General features: G+C 47.6%; 1 protein-coding gene across 1 annotated transcript; it reads left to right on the forward strand.

Annotated features, from left to right (window-relative positions):
* The first annotated feature begins 16,943 nt into the window (after positions 1–16,943).
* On the forward strand, positions 16,944–18,155 carry ATP5MF (ATP synthase membrane subunit f). The gene is made up of 4 exons (XM_072349720.1): positions 16,944–17,073; positions 17,150–17,257; positions 17,563–17,679; positions 17,985–18,155. Exons 1-4 carry the CDS (start codon positions 17,058–17,060, stop codon positions 18,011–18,013), a joined length of 270 nt encoding a protein of 89 aa, XP_072205821.1. The 5' UTR covers positions 16,944–17,057; the 3' UTR covers positions 18,014–18,155.
* Positions 18,156–18,451: the final 296 nt, after the last annotated feature.

The following is an 18,451-nucleotide window of genomic DNA, read 5'->3' on the forward strand; positions in this document are numbered from 1 at the left end:
AAAGAAACAAAAGAGGAAAGAACGTCAGCTTGCAGAGAGAAGGAGAGAGGAGCTAAATCTGAGACCTCTTATCTGTATCTTCCTGATGCCTAAGTGCTGGGTAATTGGAATTGCTGTCCGAACCATGAACACTGTTTTGCTAACCTCATGCTGTCCTCTCCTTTCTGCTTTTCTAGCACATCAGAGCCCCGGTTCTAGGATCTCAGGAGATACCTGAAATCTTCTGACCTTCAATGGAGAGAGATTCTGCAGAACATTCCTACAAGCCAGCAAGAAGTAAGTGCTTTGCAAGTGGAGAAACTCCATGGTCAGGAACAGTCCATCAACACAGCTCCAGTCATCCAAGCAGCGTGGACCAAACTTCCCTGAGCTACGACGTGTGGCAATTGTAAATCAAACCCTCTCAGCTGAAGGACTTCAGGTGAGTTTTTAGGATGAACATGTGAAATAGTTACACCACTATGAATAGCAATGCAGGAAAACTGGAGCTATCTGATGTGGTCTTCCTTGTCTTGTGCTGGTCCTGGCTGCATCAGGTTGGATGGGTGTGCAGAGATGATGTCCACCTGCAGAAAGTTGCAGGAGGGCACAAATAAAAATAACTTTTAGAGGCTGCTGGTGTTCAGGGCAAGGCAGTATTCCCCCATGGATATCATATTTAGGTACTGCCTGGAGGGGAACTAGTGAGCGCTCAGCAATTCTGAACATCAGGTTACATATTTAGGAACCTCGTTACAAATGCCATCTAAAAAAAAATATATAGCAAAAAGGCCATTTGGCAGAAAAACAGCGAGATGTGAACAGTGGAATCTGTTCCCTACCACTGACTCACCAAGGGACACAGAGCAAGTCCCCTCATTTCTCTGTGACTCAAACACCCCTTCATAAAATAAGGCCATGGGAAAAGTGAGCGCAGCATTTCTGTAGTGCCCTGTTGGTACCTGCTGGTTTGTGACTGCTGGGCTGAGCTGCTCAGGAGTCCTCAGTTGAGCAAAAGGCCTGTAGAGAAACATCAGTGTTAATTAACCAGTGCCTTGTAATGTTCTGATATCTGGAAGGGCAGAGCAGCATCATTATTGCTAGGATGATGACCATTGTTTTTCTTGTTAAGAGGAAATTAGAAATAGGAAGTGGTTATAATCATCATTTTGGACACCATTCCAGTGGCATTACTCTCAACAGGGTGTCAGGATTAGAATGTAATAGCCAAGCAAATGTCATCCCACAGTTCCTTCAGTGAGCCAACAAGATCCCCGCTACTTCCCTCATTTCCCAACGTGGCTCAGCTCCCTCTTTCTGAGGTCCATTGTAACACGGACACAAGCAGCCAAGTGGCTTTGCTAGCATCCAAATGATGGAAGGGGTCATGGAAAACCCCATCTTCTTTAGAGACAAAGACAATCTGTTTGCACTGTTCCAGAGGAGAAGAGAAAAAATTCCCAGATAAAGATTTATTCCTGGCCCCATCTCCTGCCTTAAGGCCAAATGCTGCGGCTCGTTCCATGCCCACCAATTTTTGCTGCTCCAGACAAGGAGGAGAGATGCTGCCTTTGATATCCAGTTGCCTTTTTCTGCACTGAAAACCAAAGGAGCACGCTTTGTTTGGGAACCGCATGCACCGGGATTCATAAAAAGCCACCGTTGACGTGACAGACCTTGTTATTGAGCTGGAGCCAAATCTTGAGGTCCTTGCCTGAAGGATCAGGAGGATCGGAACCCGGGACTGTTATTAGCCTTGACATCATCAGCTCCTGACATGGGATAGTTTTCCAGTGAACTTGCTTGAGATTGTTTAGAAATGTCAAGTGGCCGAGCCATGAGGACACAAGAACGAGGTGTCAGATTCGCCCAATTGCACAGGAGAATTTCAGTCCTCCCCTCTGCTCTGGCTGGTGATGGCAGTGCTGCTGACAACGTATGTCAGGGTTACACGGCGCTATCAGCCCTCCTCCAGCGCAGCCATCGTTGTCAGCACAGTGTGTGCGTGGGCTCCCAGCTAAGCAGGAGCAGTGGGGTCCCTATGTAACCTCAGAGACCCGTGATAACACTTTTTCAACACTGATCGTGTTGTGGTGGATGAAACAAACCTGTTGAAGTGGAGGACAGACAACGTGTCAGCTATTTGACCTAGGGCTGCAGCGATTCCTGCTTGCTTTCTCTTACTCCACAGAGGCAAGACTTTGGTGTTTGAACACCAGCAGAGTGAGGAGAGTGTGTTGAAACCTCTGGCCAAACTCTTTCTCTACACCAGGGCCAGCTCCTGCGTTCTCCCTCATGCTTGCAGAGCACTTCAGCTCACCAGGGTTTAACTCAACCTTCTCATCATCCCTCTCCTTTCTCCTCTGTCTTCCCTGTTCTCATTGCTGCCAGCTTTCCCCGGGTACACCCAGAGCCTGAATTACACAGTGATCCTACTCCTGTGCTCATGGACTCAAACCACTGTTCTGACATCAGTCAAGGTCTAACAGATAACAGTTTGTGCCTCCAAAAACCTTACACCACGGAGAAGCCATTCTTCATCAATACTCACATTGTTTCATGCAGATAAACTAATGAAACAAGGGATCAGAACACTTTCCTTACTGATCCTCTATCCATCCTTCTACCTTGCCATCTCTCTCCAGTTTCTGTAATCCTTGAGAGCACCACTCGTTACTTCACTACAGGAACTCATCCAAAATGCTTTAAGATCCTGAAACCAACCATGGATGGTTCGCCTCCCTTTCCATTAGGGAAGACAAGAGTTTGAAATTCAAGGGGAGGGCTGCGATCTGCCCCACTGATTGGCTGCACGACGCCTTCTCACCCACACGTCCCTCTTGGTAACATTTCCAAATATTTTTGAGCAAGCTGAAAACAATCGTGTTGGAGGGGAAGAGAAGGCCTGCTAATACCCTATCGGTTTCACATTCTTAGGAGAGTTCCCAGCCCACCGATCTGCCGCCCTATATCAGGCAATCAACCTTCAGCTGGAAACTTTACCCTGGCTCTACCTATTGTCCAACGTTTTCCTTCCTGCCAGATGATTGGAACCGTACCAGCTGTTAATTTTACACCTGCTGTTTGTTAATATCCCTGGGTGACCTTTCCGAGCTAGCGGAGGGGATTTCTTGGTGGAGAGATGCACATACATGCATGCGGCAGCAGACAGAAAGGGAACAGGAAGGGGCCTCCTGATGAATGATGAGGGATTAAAATAGCTCTCGTTGGGGCCAATGGGGGATATTGGACAGCAGGAATGATGAAGTGGATGTTTAAAACAGATCGAGGTGTTGAGCTAAGCACGGAGGGCAAAATAGCGTTATCGGATCCCTTCCTCTTTCCAACTCTCTCCTTGTGCCAGAGTGCTGAGCAATGCAACCCCAGAACTCCTTACAAAAGAGGAATGTCTCCTCAAGATGCTGAAGTTGACGTCTGGAAAGTCAGAAAACTTTTCAATTTGAGAATTAGAAAGGCATGTCTGCCCCACGGCCCTGATCATCTCCTCCTTACCTTGGTGTAACTGATCTTAATGCTATCTCTGGAAGTGATTAATCACCCCAAAGAGGGATGTGTCAGTGCAGCATAAGCTGGAAAAACCATTGGCTTGACAAGCCTGAATTCTAGCTGCTCTGAGGAAGTCGCAGGTGCTCAGATATCACCACAACCAGCTTCATGATTAGGTTCAACTGATCCAGCTTACATTAGAACTGCACCCTGGTTATTAAAAGTGATTTATCAGGCCAGAGGTGGATCAGCGGAGAAAACAGCCATGGACTATGGCCGTGGCATCTCCAGATTTCCTACAGCAACAGCCTCAGGTCTAGCTGGTACAGAGCTGCAGGGAGTGGAGTTAAACAAGCAGGAGTACGAGATGGCACATTTCTCTCTGAGGGAACACTGAGTATGGAATGTGTCTGAACACAGTGCTGGGTGTCTGCTGAGCAGTAGGAGATGTTCGGGGACAGGCAGAGTAGAAAGCCTCACAGAGAGGAAATCTTGGCAAGATCGTGATATGCCTCTCAGAAGAAAAGATGTTTCTGACTAATTGTTCTGCTATGGAGTTCTTGTGATTCCTGGTCCTGTGACTTTCAGGCCACCACTTTCTCAATGCTCTTGGCCAGAAACTCACTGAAGTGCAGAGGCAGCTGCAACCAGCATGATGTACCACAGGCAGCGTTGGAAGGAATCTCCATGTCGAGTTCTCCAAACTGGATTTGGAAACCAGCTATCTGAAAAACAAACAAACAAACAGATAGAAGATAGGCATATAGACAGACAGACAGACAGATGGACAGATAGATAGACAGATAACCTCCCAAAACTATGCTTCAGTTAATGAAGATTTGAAGATCAAGGATGGCAGATGAGCTTTTCACTGCAACCTCACAAATATCCGTCTGCATTTCTGGATTCAGTTCTGTCCTTGGCCAACTCCATTTAGAAAAGGCTTTGTTTTTCTTGGGCTTTTTTTGTTTACAGCCTCTTGGCCTAGGCAGAGTTCAGCAGCAGCTGAATGCAGCCCAGGCTCTCCCAAGTGTAAGTTCTCCAGTGAAACATCTGGTTATGAGGCAAGGTCAAGCAAGCCTGGAATGGAAGAGGGCCACAGACTCAGCCGAGATGCAGCCAGCTGGGAAAAGAATAGGCTTTTCTGGGTAAGTTTGAGCATTAGGCTGGGAAAAGTAGAAGAAAAAGAGAGAAAGAAACAGACACTGCAGGAAAGCCAGGGATCAAGAGGTTGACTCTTGTGCTGGTTGGAAGTCAAGACCACCCTAGTAGCTACTTGAATTGCTGAGTCTGATTTAGTGAGAATTAAGTTGTTTCCAAATAGGCAGAAGGTCTCTTCAAGCCCCTCATTTGTACACATTTACTAGTGTTTGCATATTAATTTCTCTATTTCCCACTGCCCTGGAATTTCACTGGAGATGTCCTTCAAGAAGAAGACCTTCTCCCCATTCTGTTCTCTCCATTATTTACCTCTCGTGATTGTGCTAGAGCTGGAAGGTTAAAGAAAGACCTGACCTGCTGAGCACTGTACATCTTGATCCCCTTTTCTTTTGATCTTAAGTTCTTTAGGAGAAGGACCACCCAGCTGCTCTGTGTTTACACAGCACCTAACACTACTGGTGCCCAAGTCAAGGTCTGGTTGTAATAACAACACAAATAAGCATTGTTCATGAGAGCACAAAAGCTACCCAGAGAAGAAAAGAACCCTTCAGGAAGCGCAGGGAATGAATCCTTCCCCACAGCCCCAGGGAGTACTAATCTCAAATTTAGGATTTCCTTGCTTTCAAAAGGGGCCTCGTTCCTCTGAACAAGAAACTGGAAAACTACCATGTGGACCCAACAAACTTCCAAGCACACAGAAAACCCAACAAGAGAGAGAGCTTATCTAACTGTGATTGATTCGTGGACCTCTGAAAAATAGCAGGAAAAGGCTAAACTCACACTGTAGTTTTCCTACTGCAATAAAGTGACCATCTGTAGTTACAGTAATCCCTATCCATGAATTTCAGGGAGAAACAGGTGGAGAATAATTGTCTGAGAATGGAACCAAGTACTATTTCTGAGCAGTGCTTCCCTCAGGTACCTTCAATAAATCTCTCAGCATGCTTGAGTATCCTTCTCTACAAGGATAAGGACAATAGCAGACATTCGCCTACTTGACTGGGTAATGAATGATTCAGATGGCTCTCATCGACCTCTTTAAGTCTTACACACAATATCTGATGCGCCATGCAGTAGTTCACATCAGTCAGAAAGCTATTGTCTCTTAATGCGACTGAGTTTCAAGGGTGATGGACAGGGCAAAGCCTGTGGAAGGACTTGGAGTTGGAAACTGGGGCCTTCATGGGATGGAAAAAAAGGACTTCAAATGTGAACTTGGAAGACAACCAGAATACCAAAAGATTATTGCATTTCTTGTGCACATAATCTGATGCCTAATTGGCATGCACCGCTTGCTCATCCTAATCCCAGCTTTCCAGAGGATGCTGTCCTATCCCTGATCCTATCAGCAGATGGACTGCATCTGCCCAAATGAAAGACACAGTTTCAGATTTTTCCCACCAAACTGCAGCTGTTGGATGCAGTTGGACGCTGGCCTCTGACTTGTAAAGCCTTTGCTCTAAATGCACAGATTTTCTTTCACCAACTTGTTACCACTTCGGTCACCCTTTAGGCTGCCTGGGCATAAGCAAGCTGTGAGCTAGAGTCATGTGCTCCAGAGAATGCAGTCAGTACTTCTGAGCACATAGAATTGCTAACATTTGCCTGGCTTGGAACTTATATACTGTGAGGAATTGCCAGGTATAAAGTCAGCACAGCAGACCTGGATTGGGGCTTCACCCAAACATGTTTGGGCCTCACAGTGCAGGCCACTCCTCACTTGAACACAAGCCTCCAACTTTGAAAACTTCTTTGTAAACCTACTAAACCCCAGCCATGTGACTCTGCAGCTCCCTACACCCCTCATCCTATAGGTTAATCCAATGAGATGTTGCTCTGCCCCTCTGCTATCTGCAGTAATATTGGTGGAGTAAAATGAAATCTGATCCCGTGCTTTTCCCAGACAGTTTGGGGGTAACCCAAGAAGTGTATTCCATCCCCTAAATAACGATAACGAGAGCATAGAGAAATCCCCTAAATAACGATAACAAGAGCATAAACAGTCACTCTCTGTTGCCATTCCTGAGACAAAAAGAGGGGTATCTGTGGGTACCTCTCCACTGCCTCCCCCCACCAATGGTCTCTGAGTGTTGACCAAAAGCACCCACTGCAGCTGGGCAGCTGCCCAGTAAGTTGAACTCAAGCTCAGCCATCCTTCTACAGGCCAGCCCCTCAATTGCAAAATCTTCAGCCAGGAAAACAGTCCCTGTGAGCTTGTTCCCTCTCTGGGTATTCACAGCAGGGATAAGTGAGGCCTCATCTATAATCACCTAAAAACATCACATGATTCATGCTCTCTCAGTACAACAGCTGAGCACGCTGCAGGATACACAGCAACATACATTGGTGATGCACCATTACCCACTTTCCCATTGCAAGCCCTGTTGAAATGTTGCCATCAAATTATTTCAACTGATCAAAGTAGGGGGGGAAAAAAGTAGAATATTAAAGCCCCAGATAACAAATTAATAAGAATAAAAGCATGTAGGTGAGAATTAAGAAGGCATTAACATTCTGATGGCATCTGCTGCCTAAATTAAACGACAGGGAAAAAAAAAAAAAAACAGCAAAAAAAAAATGAGTTCAGCTGACGCTCAGGATCAGGACAAATAGTTCTCAAATGGAAATTACAGTTTTGAAAATGATGCACCAAAAAAGGATCCAATTTAGGACATTTCTGATTTGCGAAGTTCTTTCTCCAGGTGGAGATCTTAGGCTTGGCTGGAGGGCTGGTAATATGGTTTGGGAAGATGCTGGAGTCACTCCATTCCTGCATCCCATAGCAGACCCAAACTGGCCCACAGCCTGTCTGGCCCCTCTGGGGATCTGTCCCCTCTTGGAACTGGACCACAAGTATGCAATGTGTAGATACCAACATGGAGAAAGAAGAGGATCGAGGCCTGCATTTTCAAAGTGCTAAATTATGTGGCTAAATGTATCCGTAATTTACATGAGCAGTTACTGTGACAACTAATAGAGAACGTCATAAGTAGCCGGTTGAGCATGTAATGACCTGAGTTATATGCACCATGGTGTCTCCTTGGCACACCAAATTAGGTGTCCATACACATTTCTCATGCCCTGAAGAACTCCTGCCTCAGCACAGAGCCCTGATTTCCCAGCACAAAACCAATCCCAGCAGCCCAGCGCAGCGCAGACAGCTGATGCCATGCAAAGTGCTGGCACAAGCTCTGTGGCCCAGGTTGGAATGGATCCTCAGACAGCTAATTAATTTTTACTGCTCCTTTGTGAACTGTAAATTACCCTTCCTTTCCTAGATTTCTGTCCCATTTTTCCCTGCCTTTCTCTAGTGAAGCTCTAAAAAGGGAAAAGTGCCAATAATGGGCTGTCGTTGTGATAAAAGCAGCCACGACTCCCTCACGCTTTGAACAGTGCTCTGCTTATGACCAGAATACAAAAGCAATTGGGTTTCAAGAAACAGTCCAGAGATAATGACTTTTCCTGGAGATGGGAGCATAGGAGGAATATTTAAAGCAAAAGAGAGGGGCGATCAGCATTTGTTTCTGCAGGACAAACACAGCCAAGTTCCCCTCCTGTATGGGGTTAAAACCAAGATAAATAAGCTGCACTTAGAGACCAAACTCATCAGTATTGCCTGCGCAAGAGCAAAGGGAAACTGCTTACAAGGCTGAACGCTAACAGCCTCCCCTTCTCACTCAGACAGGAAAGAAAAGGCTCTGTGAGAAAGAGTGACCTTCAGGCCACGCACACTCTGCAGTCCTCAGAGAGAAGCCCCCCAAGCAAACAGCGCTGGAGCTTTTCGCTGCTGCTGTGGCCCCGTTCAGTGCCCAGAGAGTCACAGAATGGTTGGGTTGGAAGGGACCTCACAGCCCCCAACCCCACTCCTACTGTGTGCTGGCTTCCCCCCACAGCTCAGGCTGCCCAGGGTTCATCCATGGCCTCCAGCATCTCCATGGATGGGACACCCACCATTCTGGGCATCAGTGCCAGCACCTGAGCACCCTCTGAGTGAACAATTTCCTCTTCACATCTAACCTGAATATCTTCTCTTTTACTTTAAAGCTATTCCCATTGTCCTGTCCCTATCAGCCCATGCACAGCTGTTGGCTTTCTCGTTGGATCCAGATAGCAACACCAATTAGCACATACAAGACGTAGTGGCAGCATATTTTCGGTGATGTATCTGATATTGAAACATGTTACCCTTGTCCACAACAGCCACCAGAGGCACAGGGAGCAGATCCTAACACACCTGAGATGAACTTTGCACAGGCACTAATGAAACTTAGCCTGGTGAGAATCACTTCACACTTGCGTTAGGACTCCAGTATTTGCATTACATCTATGGATAACAGAAAGGTATTATTTTCATGTGCTTGCATTTACCAAAAGCCCCTTGAAAGGCCATGATCACAAGGATATATGGAAGGTCTCTGGGTCCATGCTGCTGGGATGCTGTAGGAATGAGAACACAGCATTTCTGGGGTGCCTTTATGGGGCCTTCAGCCCATTAGATCCCTATATTGCAAAACACCACATTCCTCAGCTATGACAGAGCCTCTTTTATCTGAGCTGCAGATTCCTGAGTCAAAAATCGCTGCCAGATGACTGTGCACAGTGAGTTAATGGCCACAAACCTGAGCATCTCTTGCCTCGAGTCATTTATCCATAGCATCAATGACGTTATCCTGTTCAGCCCATATTTACTACAGCTACAAACTGATTCAGAGAAACCTGGAGTACAGGATTAATCATTACTCTTGGGATGTTGAAAATGGATACCAGAACGGACTTCCAAATTAGGTATCTAAAAGTCCTGCATCTCCCAGGAGAGCCCCATTACATCTCTCTCTTCGTTCTAATGGAATCTATAGCATGCGAGCACAGCTTGCCTCCCACAGGCCCTCCCTTGCAATTAGCCCCCAGCTCAGATTGCTGCTCTCCGTAATGACTGGAGAACCACTTTCTTCAGATGTACAGAGGAAATGCTTATTGCAAAATGCAAGTCAACCACAGCCAGTGGGTCTGGGCCATGGTGGAGGGATACAGAAATGGCTGCTGCTTCTTCTTTTTTTTTTTTTGCCTCAGAAATAGAACTCACTAAAAATAGCAGTTCCTCAGGAACAAGACTGCCTGAAAATAGCTGTTTCTCAGGAGCAGGGCTGGCTGCTTCTGAAAGAAGCAGCTATTAATGTATAATTGTCCCTGAGGCTGGTTTCTGAGAAAATGCTGTACATACAGAGGGCTGTAATGAGATATGTTCACAGGCAGGAAACATAGGCACCCGCTCTTGTCACAAGTGCTGTACACTCCTCGAGCTCACACAAGTGCATGTGGCTCACTGAGCTCAGCACAGCACGGGGAGGTGTTTTCTCTGTGCTGGTTAAAGCAGTGCTGTGGGATGCTCTCATTATCTAGACCAGTAAGCGACAAAGACTCCACCAGCTCTAACCAAAATGACAGCAGTTCTTCACCAGGACTAAGAAAGCTTTGCAGACCAGAGCCAGCTTTGAAACTCCACTGTTCTCCTTCCACACCAGAGCTTTGCTGAGCTGCAGACTGTGCTATCTACTTCTAATTCCCTGCTCTACTCAGTGCTTACAGTTTTCCCATGCAGTTGCTACAGGGCCATAAATCTTCTGGAGAACCATCCTACATTTCCACCACTCTAATGCTGCCTAATAATAAGGAAAGAGAACTTGTTTTCGTGGCTGGTTGATGGGTTGGTTATTCCCTAAAATGTCCCACTCCTCCCTCCCAACTCACTATGCCCCATCCCTGGAGGCATTCAGGGCCAGGCTGGACGTGGCTCTGGGCAGCCTGGTCTGGTGGCTGGTGACCCTGCACATAGCAGGGGGGTTGAAAACACATTATCATTGTGGTCCTTTTCAACCCAGGCCATTCTAGGATTCTATGGGTTCAACAGCACAATTCTTATGGCCCCTTTTTCCTTCCAGGCACTGACAGCCAACCTCTGCACTGAAGCTGTCTCTTGTTCTCCTTTCCTTATGGGAAACTCCAGATGAGCAAAATAAGCAGGGGTTATGAAAGGTCCAGAGCAGGCAAATTTTGCAAAGGAGCAGCTTTAATGAAACAGATGAAGTACAGGGGGCTCTGGCTGATTGCTCACATCATTTCACTCCTACAACACCAATGCTAGAATCCATAGTCTCTTGTGTTGAAAGCATGCTTGAATCCCAAAGGCTGAGTGGGAGTGGGCTGCATCGTCACTGGGTGGAAATCTATAGACTGCTTCTTCCAGGCTGTGTTTTTAATGTTTCTTCAAGTCGTATCTCTCCCCAGTTCACTAATGATCCAATGCTCTAACATCCTGCTAACAGCAGCAGCAGCCTTCTGGAGGAATTGTAAGGCCACTGAGGAGCCCAAGGCAGTTCTTTCAGCTCGAGAAATTACACTCTTTGTCCTGACCAAATTCCAGCAAAAGTAATGGCACTCTGTCTGCAATTACAGCAGGCTGTGATTTTCGTTATGGAAGCTGCCTTTAGTGCTGTGAACTGATCTTCCCCTTCCCTGGTGCTGAGTGCTATTGTTATATAATCTAAACTGCAAACATAAAAATGAAAAGTCTATCATATCTATGCATATAAACACACATAGTCCTTGCCTTTTCACACTGTTAAAACTTCCAAAAGTGCCTTGGGACCCTCAAAGCAAACAGCCCATGGAAGATGGAGTGCTTGGCATCATTTCTGCTTGATAGCAGCGGAGTGAGGATATTTTGCAGCTCAGATCGGTTTGATTAAGCAAGCATTTTGTTGCTGCTCATGCAGGGCTCATTAAAAAATACTCTACATTTGTATAACATTTATCATCCAAGAATCTCATCATGTTTTACACAATGTAATTAATTAAACTTTATGGCTCCCTTCGGAGAGGGATGAGGAAAATGAAGAGTTGCCTTAATCCATCATTGAAATGCAGCATACCCTGTGTTAGAGGAAAGCAGCTGTTCAACCAACAGCATGCAGCAGCTCTAGGACAAGAAAAGATCTCCAGGCAAAGTCACCCAGGGAGTGTACTACACGCTTTATGTTTGCCTGCACTGTGTGTTTCCACTTCAGGTTAAATCCCAGCTCTTGCAGAAAAGAGGGGAATTTCAACACCACCACCCTGAGAACCGCAGGTTTATATCTGCAATGGGGCGCAACTTGTCTCTGCAGGCTGCATGTATCTAATGAATCCCCTGCACTGCTGAAACCAGGGGCACCACAGCCCTGCCCAGAGCCAAGGGAGGCAGGAGATACAAAACCATGCACCACAAATTGCATCTCGCAGTGCTGGAATGCCATGCAAGCTGGTGCTTAAAGGGAGGGGGAGCAAAGTCCCCTTAATCCCTCGCTTACTTCCCTCTCCCCTCCCCACCAGTAAATCCACACCTGTTAAAGGTCACCCTGACATGAAATATATTGCAGCTCCCTGCGCCAGCTCTGCTCCCCATCCCAGCCTTGCCATCCCGTGGCGTGCACTGTGAGGCAGCAGAAGGGGCAGGGCTGCTCGTTTGACCTGTGTGAATGTCAGAGCCGCGGATGAAATCCCACCCGACTCCTAGCTGATCTTTGCAGAGGAATCTCTTCCTCACCGTGGCTCCAAGCTCCTTCCTCACCACGTATATAGGATTGACATGGCCACTATTAGACAGAATTATGCCTCCTCCACCGCTCTGCAAAAAGCTGGAATCGGATCTGGTGCAAGCTGTGAAGGGGGTGTAAGGAGTTGTTTGGTTGGGGAGAGAAGTATGACAACAAAATGCAGAGATAGACGTGGGGAGAGAATGATACGAAGAAGCACGTGGACGTCCACACTGCATCACAGAGCAGCACCGAGGAGAGAATGGTTTAACAAGTAAGTATCGTACTGACTCACCAGCTAATCCAACACAGCTGCAAATCCTGTAACAGTGACAACATCGTTCTCACTGGAGAACTAAGGGAGAAAGAAGCATGGTCTTGTTCTCCAGATGTGCAAGTATCAAACTGAAAAGCTTGGGCTACGTATGTGGTGACAATTTGCTGGTGGGGCCGAGATGTGGCTTTCCCACTGCAACTCAACCAACCTCCTGACTTCTTTGGGTCATCTAGGAAGGTGCTTAGCTCACCCAGTGGTAAAAGAATGAGATGTAAATGAATCACTGTCCTTCTTGGTTCCTGAGTGCTTGTTTCGATCTGACATCTATCTCATTGCTGCTATCTCACTGTCACTGAGGGACCACAGCCAGCAGGAAGGAGGAACCCCAGATAGGAGCACATCCAGGTGTGCTCAGTGGGAGACACACTGGGCTGAACTGGAGACGGGCTGTATCCTGAGATCTGCAGAAAGCAGCGTCAGTGGGTATGTCTGTGGGGCTGGGGGAGTGATAAGGTCCCAAATACACAAGTGCTTCTGGTATGAATTAGGACTCAATGTCAGCAGCGAGCAGAGATGTCAAGAAAATGGCAGGAAAAAAAAGGTCAATAGCCATTGAGTGCTTCAGCTGGGAAGGCCAGCCAGCCAATTTCCACACAAGGCTGTGCAAGTGCTGTGGATTTTCATCAGACATAGAGGTGGCAAAGGAAGAAAGAAAGAAAGGGCACAAGGATTGTGCAGGAGCTACTGACAGTGGGTGCAACGATGATAACAAGGTGATTTTTCAGCCTCCGTCACGTTATTTAATTGGTCTCCAATCTCTCTGCAGATAATAGGAGACCCATTTTTACAGCCCTCCTGCTGGGTCACTCACACATACTGGAAAACAGGCACAGTGATAAGATTGGATTCATCACACTGACCTTCCCCATGCTCAGGAATGCAGGCACAGATGGAAGATGTATTCAGCCTTGCCCTTTGGGATTCATACCACCATCGTGTTCCCAGTGGGTACATGCCTTTCCTCTTTTCAGCATGAAGAAACCGATTTTTACTGGTCCCTGGGTTTATTTTCATGTTCGCCTATGGGAAGCAGGCAGTCTCAGATACAGCTGTCGCTGCTGCAGATTAATCTTAGTGAAAATTCCTGCTTTGGTTTTACAAGTGTTTTAATTAACGTAAATTATTTTACTACGCTTTACTACTGATAGCATATAATTATCTCCCCACAGGTATATATTTAGTGAGCCAGCAGGCTGATCGGGGACCTACAAAATAAAGTGCTTTTGCAACTGACACTACATACAAGCAAAGGGCAGCAAGGTGGGACCACAGGAGGTGGGCATTCCTAAACACAGGGCTTAAATTTCCCCATTTGGAGAAGGTAATCATAACCTTCAATTACACATTCCATCAGAGAAGCGTGAAGATGCCTCAATACTTAAGTGCTGCGAAGGCGAAAAGAGCAACATACGTGCTAAACTATTAATTATTGGTAAGCAATCTCCTTTGTAAAGTGTTTTGAGGCTGACTATGGAAAATAGCTCTGCAATAACACACAGCGAGCAATCTTAGAATGCTTTGTTCATTCCAACTGCTTCTGCTGGGTCAGTCCTTAGGTAACGCTGTCAGTGCGGCCATGGAAGAGTTCCCAGACTCCACACCCATCTCTCACCCTATTCCTCCCAGCAGGCAGCTTTCACTGCAAGCACTTCTCAGACAAACCAGGTTGGGACCTACACAGCACAGCAGCTCTGCTCTCACCACATCAAACTCCTCTTGTTTCAAAACTAGATTGGATCAAGCTACTTTTTTCCCCGAGTTGCCAACTGATAAAACACGCAGCTCTCCGTTGAGCTGGCACTGCTTGTATTCCATGATTCCTTTCTCTCCTTGGTGGCTGCAGCCACTCAGCCTGCGATAGTGGGAAGACATCGGCTCGAAATAACTGTTTGGGAGCCAAGAAGCATCCTATGCCAAACCGCTTGTGTCAGAACTTTATCTGTCCGCTTGTGTAGGTTTGATCCTTTATTAAAAGCACGGGGTGCTTTGTCATCAGTTTGAGTGGGCGCAGGATCAGGGAGGTAAATCCTCGTCTCTTGACCTTCCTGAAGGCCGCTCTGTGCCACTTTCTATGGCTATGGACGCTGTGTCTGCCTCTGCCTGTAGCCTCGCTGACCATCCCCACCTGGTGAGACCCTGCATTCCAAAGGGTGGCACCCAGGCTGAAAATAAGGCACAAACCTCAGATCTTACAGCCTGACAGAGGTCGTGTTCTGCTCTGCTTCGCCTTTTAATGAAGAGCGTTACTTAACTTTTCAATCCACAGCTGCATCTTCGGAGTGAAAGCTGCAGTATTATGTGCTATGGTTGCTACAGGAGAAAGGAAACCTCTTTGGTATTTACTGACGTCCTTTACAAAATACTCCGTGTTTTTTGAATGATGTACTTGCTATTATTTCCATGCCATTACTTATAAACTTCACAGCACTTTCTGGAGGGAACTTGAGCAAGATGAAAACCTCAGGGCAACAATCCATTAGGCTTTTATTTTTGTAGGCTGGGTTAAATCTTCTTGAAACTGGTAGATTTAACTGCGTGCCTTTATTTAGGGTCGCTGAAGGAGACATTAAGTCTGTGTTTTTATCCACAATGCAAGATGGCTCGTGCACCTGAAGGCTCAGGGGGGACAGTCTTGGGCAGGATATTAAAAGGAAAGAGGTTTTGTGTAGATGGACAATATGGTTCAGGTGGAGAAGAAGACAGAAAGAAAGCATGTTGAAATAGGCAGGGAACGGAAGCTTCGAGCAGCCTGAACAATCGCTGATACAAAACTTGGACTGAACATAAGGAACAGAGGGGTTTGGAGTCACAGTGCTGCCAGGAACAGGTGTGGAGCTGGAAGCAAGGAAGCTCCCAGCTGTGTGATTCCTTCTGTGTTCAGGAAAGGCGGGCTGAGGGCATTCTTGTAAGCACACAGAAATACAACAGAAATACCTTTCTTCATCACTGCTCCTCCTCCTCCGATCTGAATCAACCAGTGAGACCTTGAACTTTAGCCAACAGCGCAGGTCAAAGGGAGGAAATGTGCTGCAAAGCCTCCCACACATCTGCACCATTTAACTCTTCCTGCTTGGTTTGGGATTAAGATGGCACAAAGACAGCAGCTCTTCTCCCCCAGTTCACCAGAGAGGGCAGTTTGGGATGAGGTTTAGGACACTGCTGTCCCTGATTGCTTTGGGGATGGATCCTTTCTATGGCCTATAGCAACAAATCAAACTTCCCCAGGCTTTGCTGTAAGCAGTCGGAACAACGCTGTGTGCTCCACAGGGAGCTCTTCAAAACGAGGCACCTGCCATTGGCTTTTCTCCTGTAGGTGAATTAATCTGCCTTGCGTGAGTAATCCTATTGAAAACTACAGGTTGCCTTGCAAGAATGAGGGAAGCAAGTCCAAAGTGTGCTTTTATGCAAGTGCAGCAAAAAGGCCACCTAGCAGTTCATGAGGGGACACTTCTGCAATAAAACTGCAGTTGCCGGTAACTGCAATAATAGAATAAAGGATAATTGAATAAAGGGATTTTTAACTCATTTAACAGTGACTACATTCAGAACACTTTCTCCAAGAGGACAGGCACACCATGCTATCCTAACTCTACTTTGTGTTAATTGGTAAAAGAAAAAAGGCAGGCAGTAGGTCTCCTCCTCCTGCTTATATTGTTACGCTGCAAGGGGAGCGCTGCTCAACGTACAGATGTTGATTTTGGTTAGATGAAGGACTAAGATACAACAGCCTGGCCAGCCTTGGAGTGACATGAAGGCACAGTGCCATCTCATAATTAACAGCAATCAGCCCCTTTAGTACCAGGTGAGCCTAAGACTAAATGCAACGAGCCTGAAATGGCTACAGGAAACCCGACGGGACGGGGCTCTGCAACCTCAGCAAAGTCAAAGGTGCAGAAAGGGGTCGCTCGGTGTCAGGTAGGAGCTGTGCATCCTGCATCGACTCTGCTCTGTTGAAGCCGCCCCTTTGCGGTGCAGGTTGAACGCCTGGGAGTTAACGCGTACGGGCTGCCTGGCCGCTCCCTGCTGCATCACTTCTCAAGTTCAGCGCACAAAGAACCGAACCTGGCGCCGCTCCGGAGCCGAACGATTCGGTGGGGATCCTCTAGAGGGCGGGCGAGCTCCGAGGCTCGCGGAGCAGCTCCCTGCCTGCCAGTGACACCTGCCGGCCGTGGTGCTGCCCGGCGTGGGCACGGCTGGGAGACGGGCTGAGAGGGAAGGTTTATAGTAAAGGAGGGGAGGTTTAGGTTACTGCAATAGGGAAATGGCTCAGGGGGCGGCGAGGCGCTGCTTCCTTAGAGGCGCTGCTTCCTTAGAGGCGGTTCCCCGTCCCTGTCGGTGCCCGCCGCCATCACTCCATCACAAGCAGCGCGGATCGACAGCCTACAGCCCCGCCGCACCCAACATGGCGGCCGCCCCATGCCCGCCCACCGACCCTCCTCCCGTCAGCCCCCGCGCCGCGCCCCCTTCCCGTCTCGCCCCGCGGTGGCGCACGGCACGACAAGATGGCGCAGCCGCCGGGTGAGTGCTGCGGGCCGCCAAGGTGACCGCTGTCTGTCCGTGTCCGCTAACCGCGCTCTGTCTCTTTGTCCTGCAGTTCCCCTGAAGGACATGAAGCTGCTGGACGTCAAGCTGGGCCAGCTGTCCAGCTGGCTGGCCATGAGGGACTACACCCCCAGCGGCATCGTGGGCGCCTTCCGCAGAGGTAAGAGCTGTGGGGTCTGAGGGAGGAGGAGGAGGAGGGGGCGGCTCTGCGATCACCTGGCGTGGCACTGGGGCGATGCTCTGTGCTGTGCGTGCGGACGGAGCGCTGCCATTACACACATCGCTTTGGGTCTGAGAGGAGCACTGCCATTACACACACACACACACACACACACACACATTGCTTTGGGTCTGAGAAAGAGACCCGCTTCGTTGTGGTACCCTCGGCTGTGCCATCAGAATCCTTTCCCAAAGCCCCGTGCAAGCAGCATGTTTGTGAGGCAGCAAATCCTTTCTTCTCCGCAGGTTATGACAGGTATTACAATAAGTACATCAATGTGAAGAAGGGGGGTATCGGTGGTATCAGTATGGCGCTCGCTGCATACGTTGTCATCAGCTACATCTGGAGCTACAGTCACGTGAGTAAGTACAAGCTGTGGCTGGCTGTGCACCGTGCAGCTGGGTGGGTGGCTGGGGAAGGACGGGAAGCTTTGTAACTGCTCTTAGGAATGAAGTCAGTGTGCGCAGTGTGGCCACTTCAATCCCATACTACTGTCAGATAACCCATTACTTTCTTGGTGCTGATCTTATTGCCTCTTTAACCCGCTGGTGCTTAGAAACAGCACACCCAGATTTCCCCTGGGTCGCTTTATTTGTACGTGTGAAATCCATGGATTATTTGTTGTTTTTTTTTCTTGTAACTTCTTGTTGTTTTTATTGTGATACAGAGCACGACCGTCACAGGAAGTATCACTGAAACATGGAGTTCACAAAGTGAAGGTGCAGCTTGTGGCCACCGGGACGGTCATTCTGACAGAAGGCAACTGAGCTGCCATTCGTATAAGAGATCTCTATTATTGTGACCAACAATAAAGTGCATACACTTTACACTTACTGAACTGAGGCTGTCATAAATGGCTTGTTAATTTTACTGTGTGGATGGGTTTGTCTTCTCAGTTGTGCACCTCACAAGGATAAGTTCAGGAAAGGTTTCTGCTCCCTGGGCTGCATTATGAATTGGGGAAATTATTACACCCGGTTTGTATTTAGCTCTTTGATAAGAAGCACGTCTGTTGGTCCAGCTGTTAAAGGTTGGACAACTGGATGAATGGGTATAATATTTTAAAGAAGAATATGTGAGCTTTTAGAGGCTTGGGGTGGCTGTGTAATTCTCATTCTCCACCTGGTGCCTCCA

Source organism: Excalfactoria chinensis, chromosome 14, assembly GCF_039878825.1.
Source record: "Excalfactoria chinensis isolate bCotChi1 chromosome 14, bCotChi1.hap2, whole genome shotgun sequence".
NCBI lineage: Eukaryota > Metazoa > Chordata > Aves > Galliformes > Phasianidae > Excalfactoria > Excalfactoria chinensis.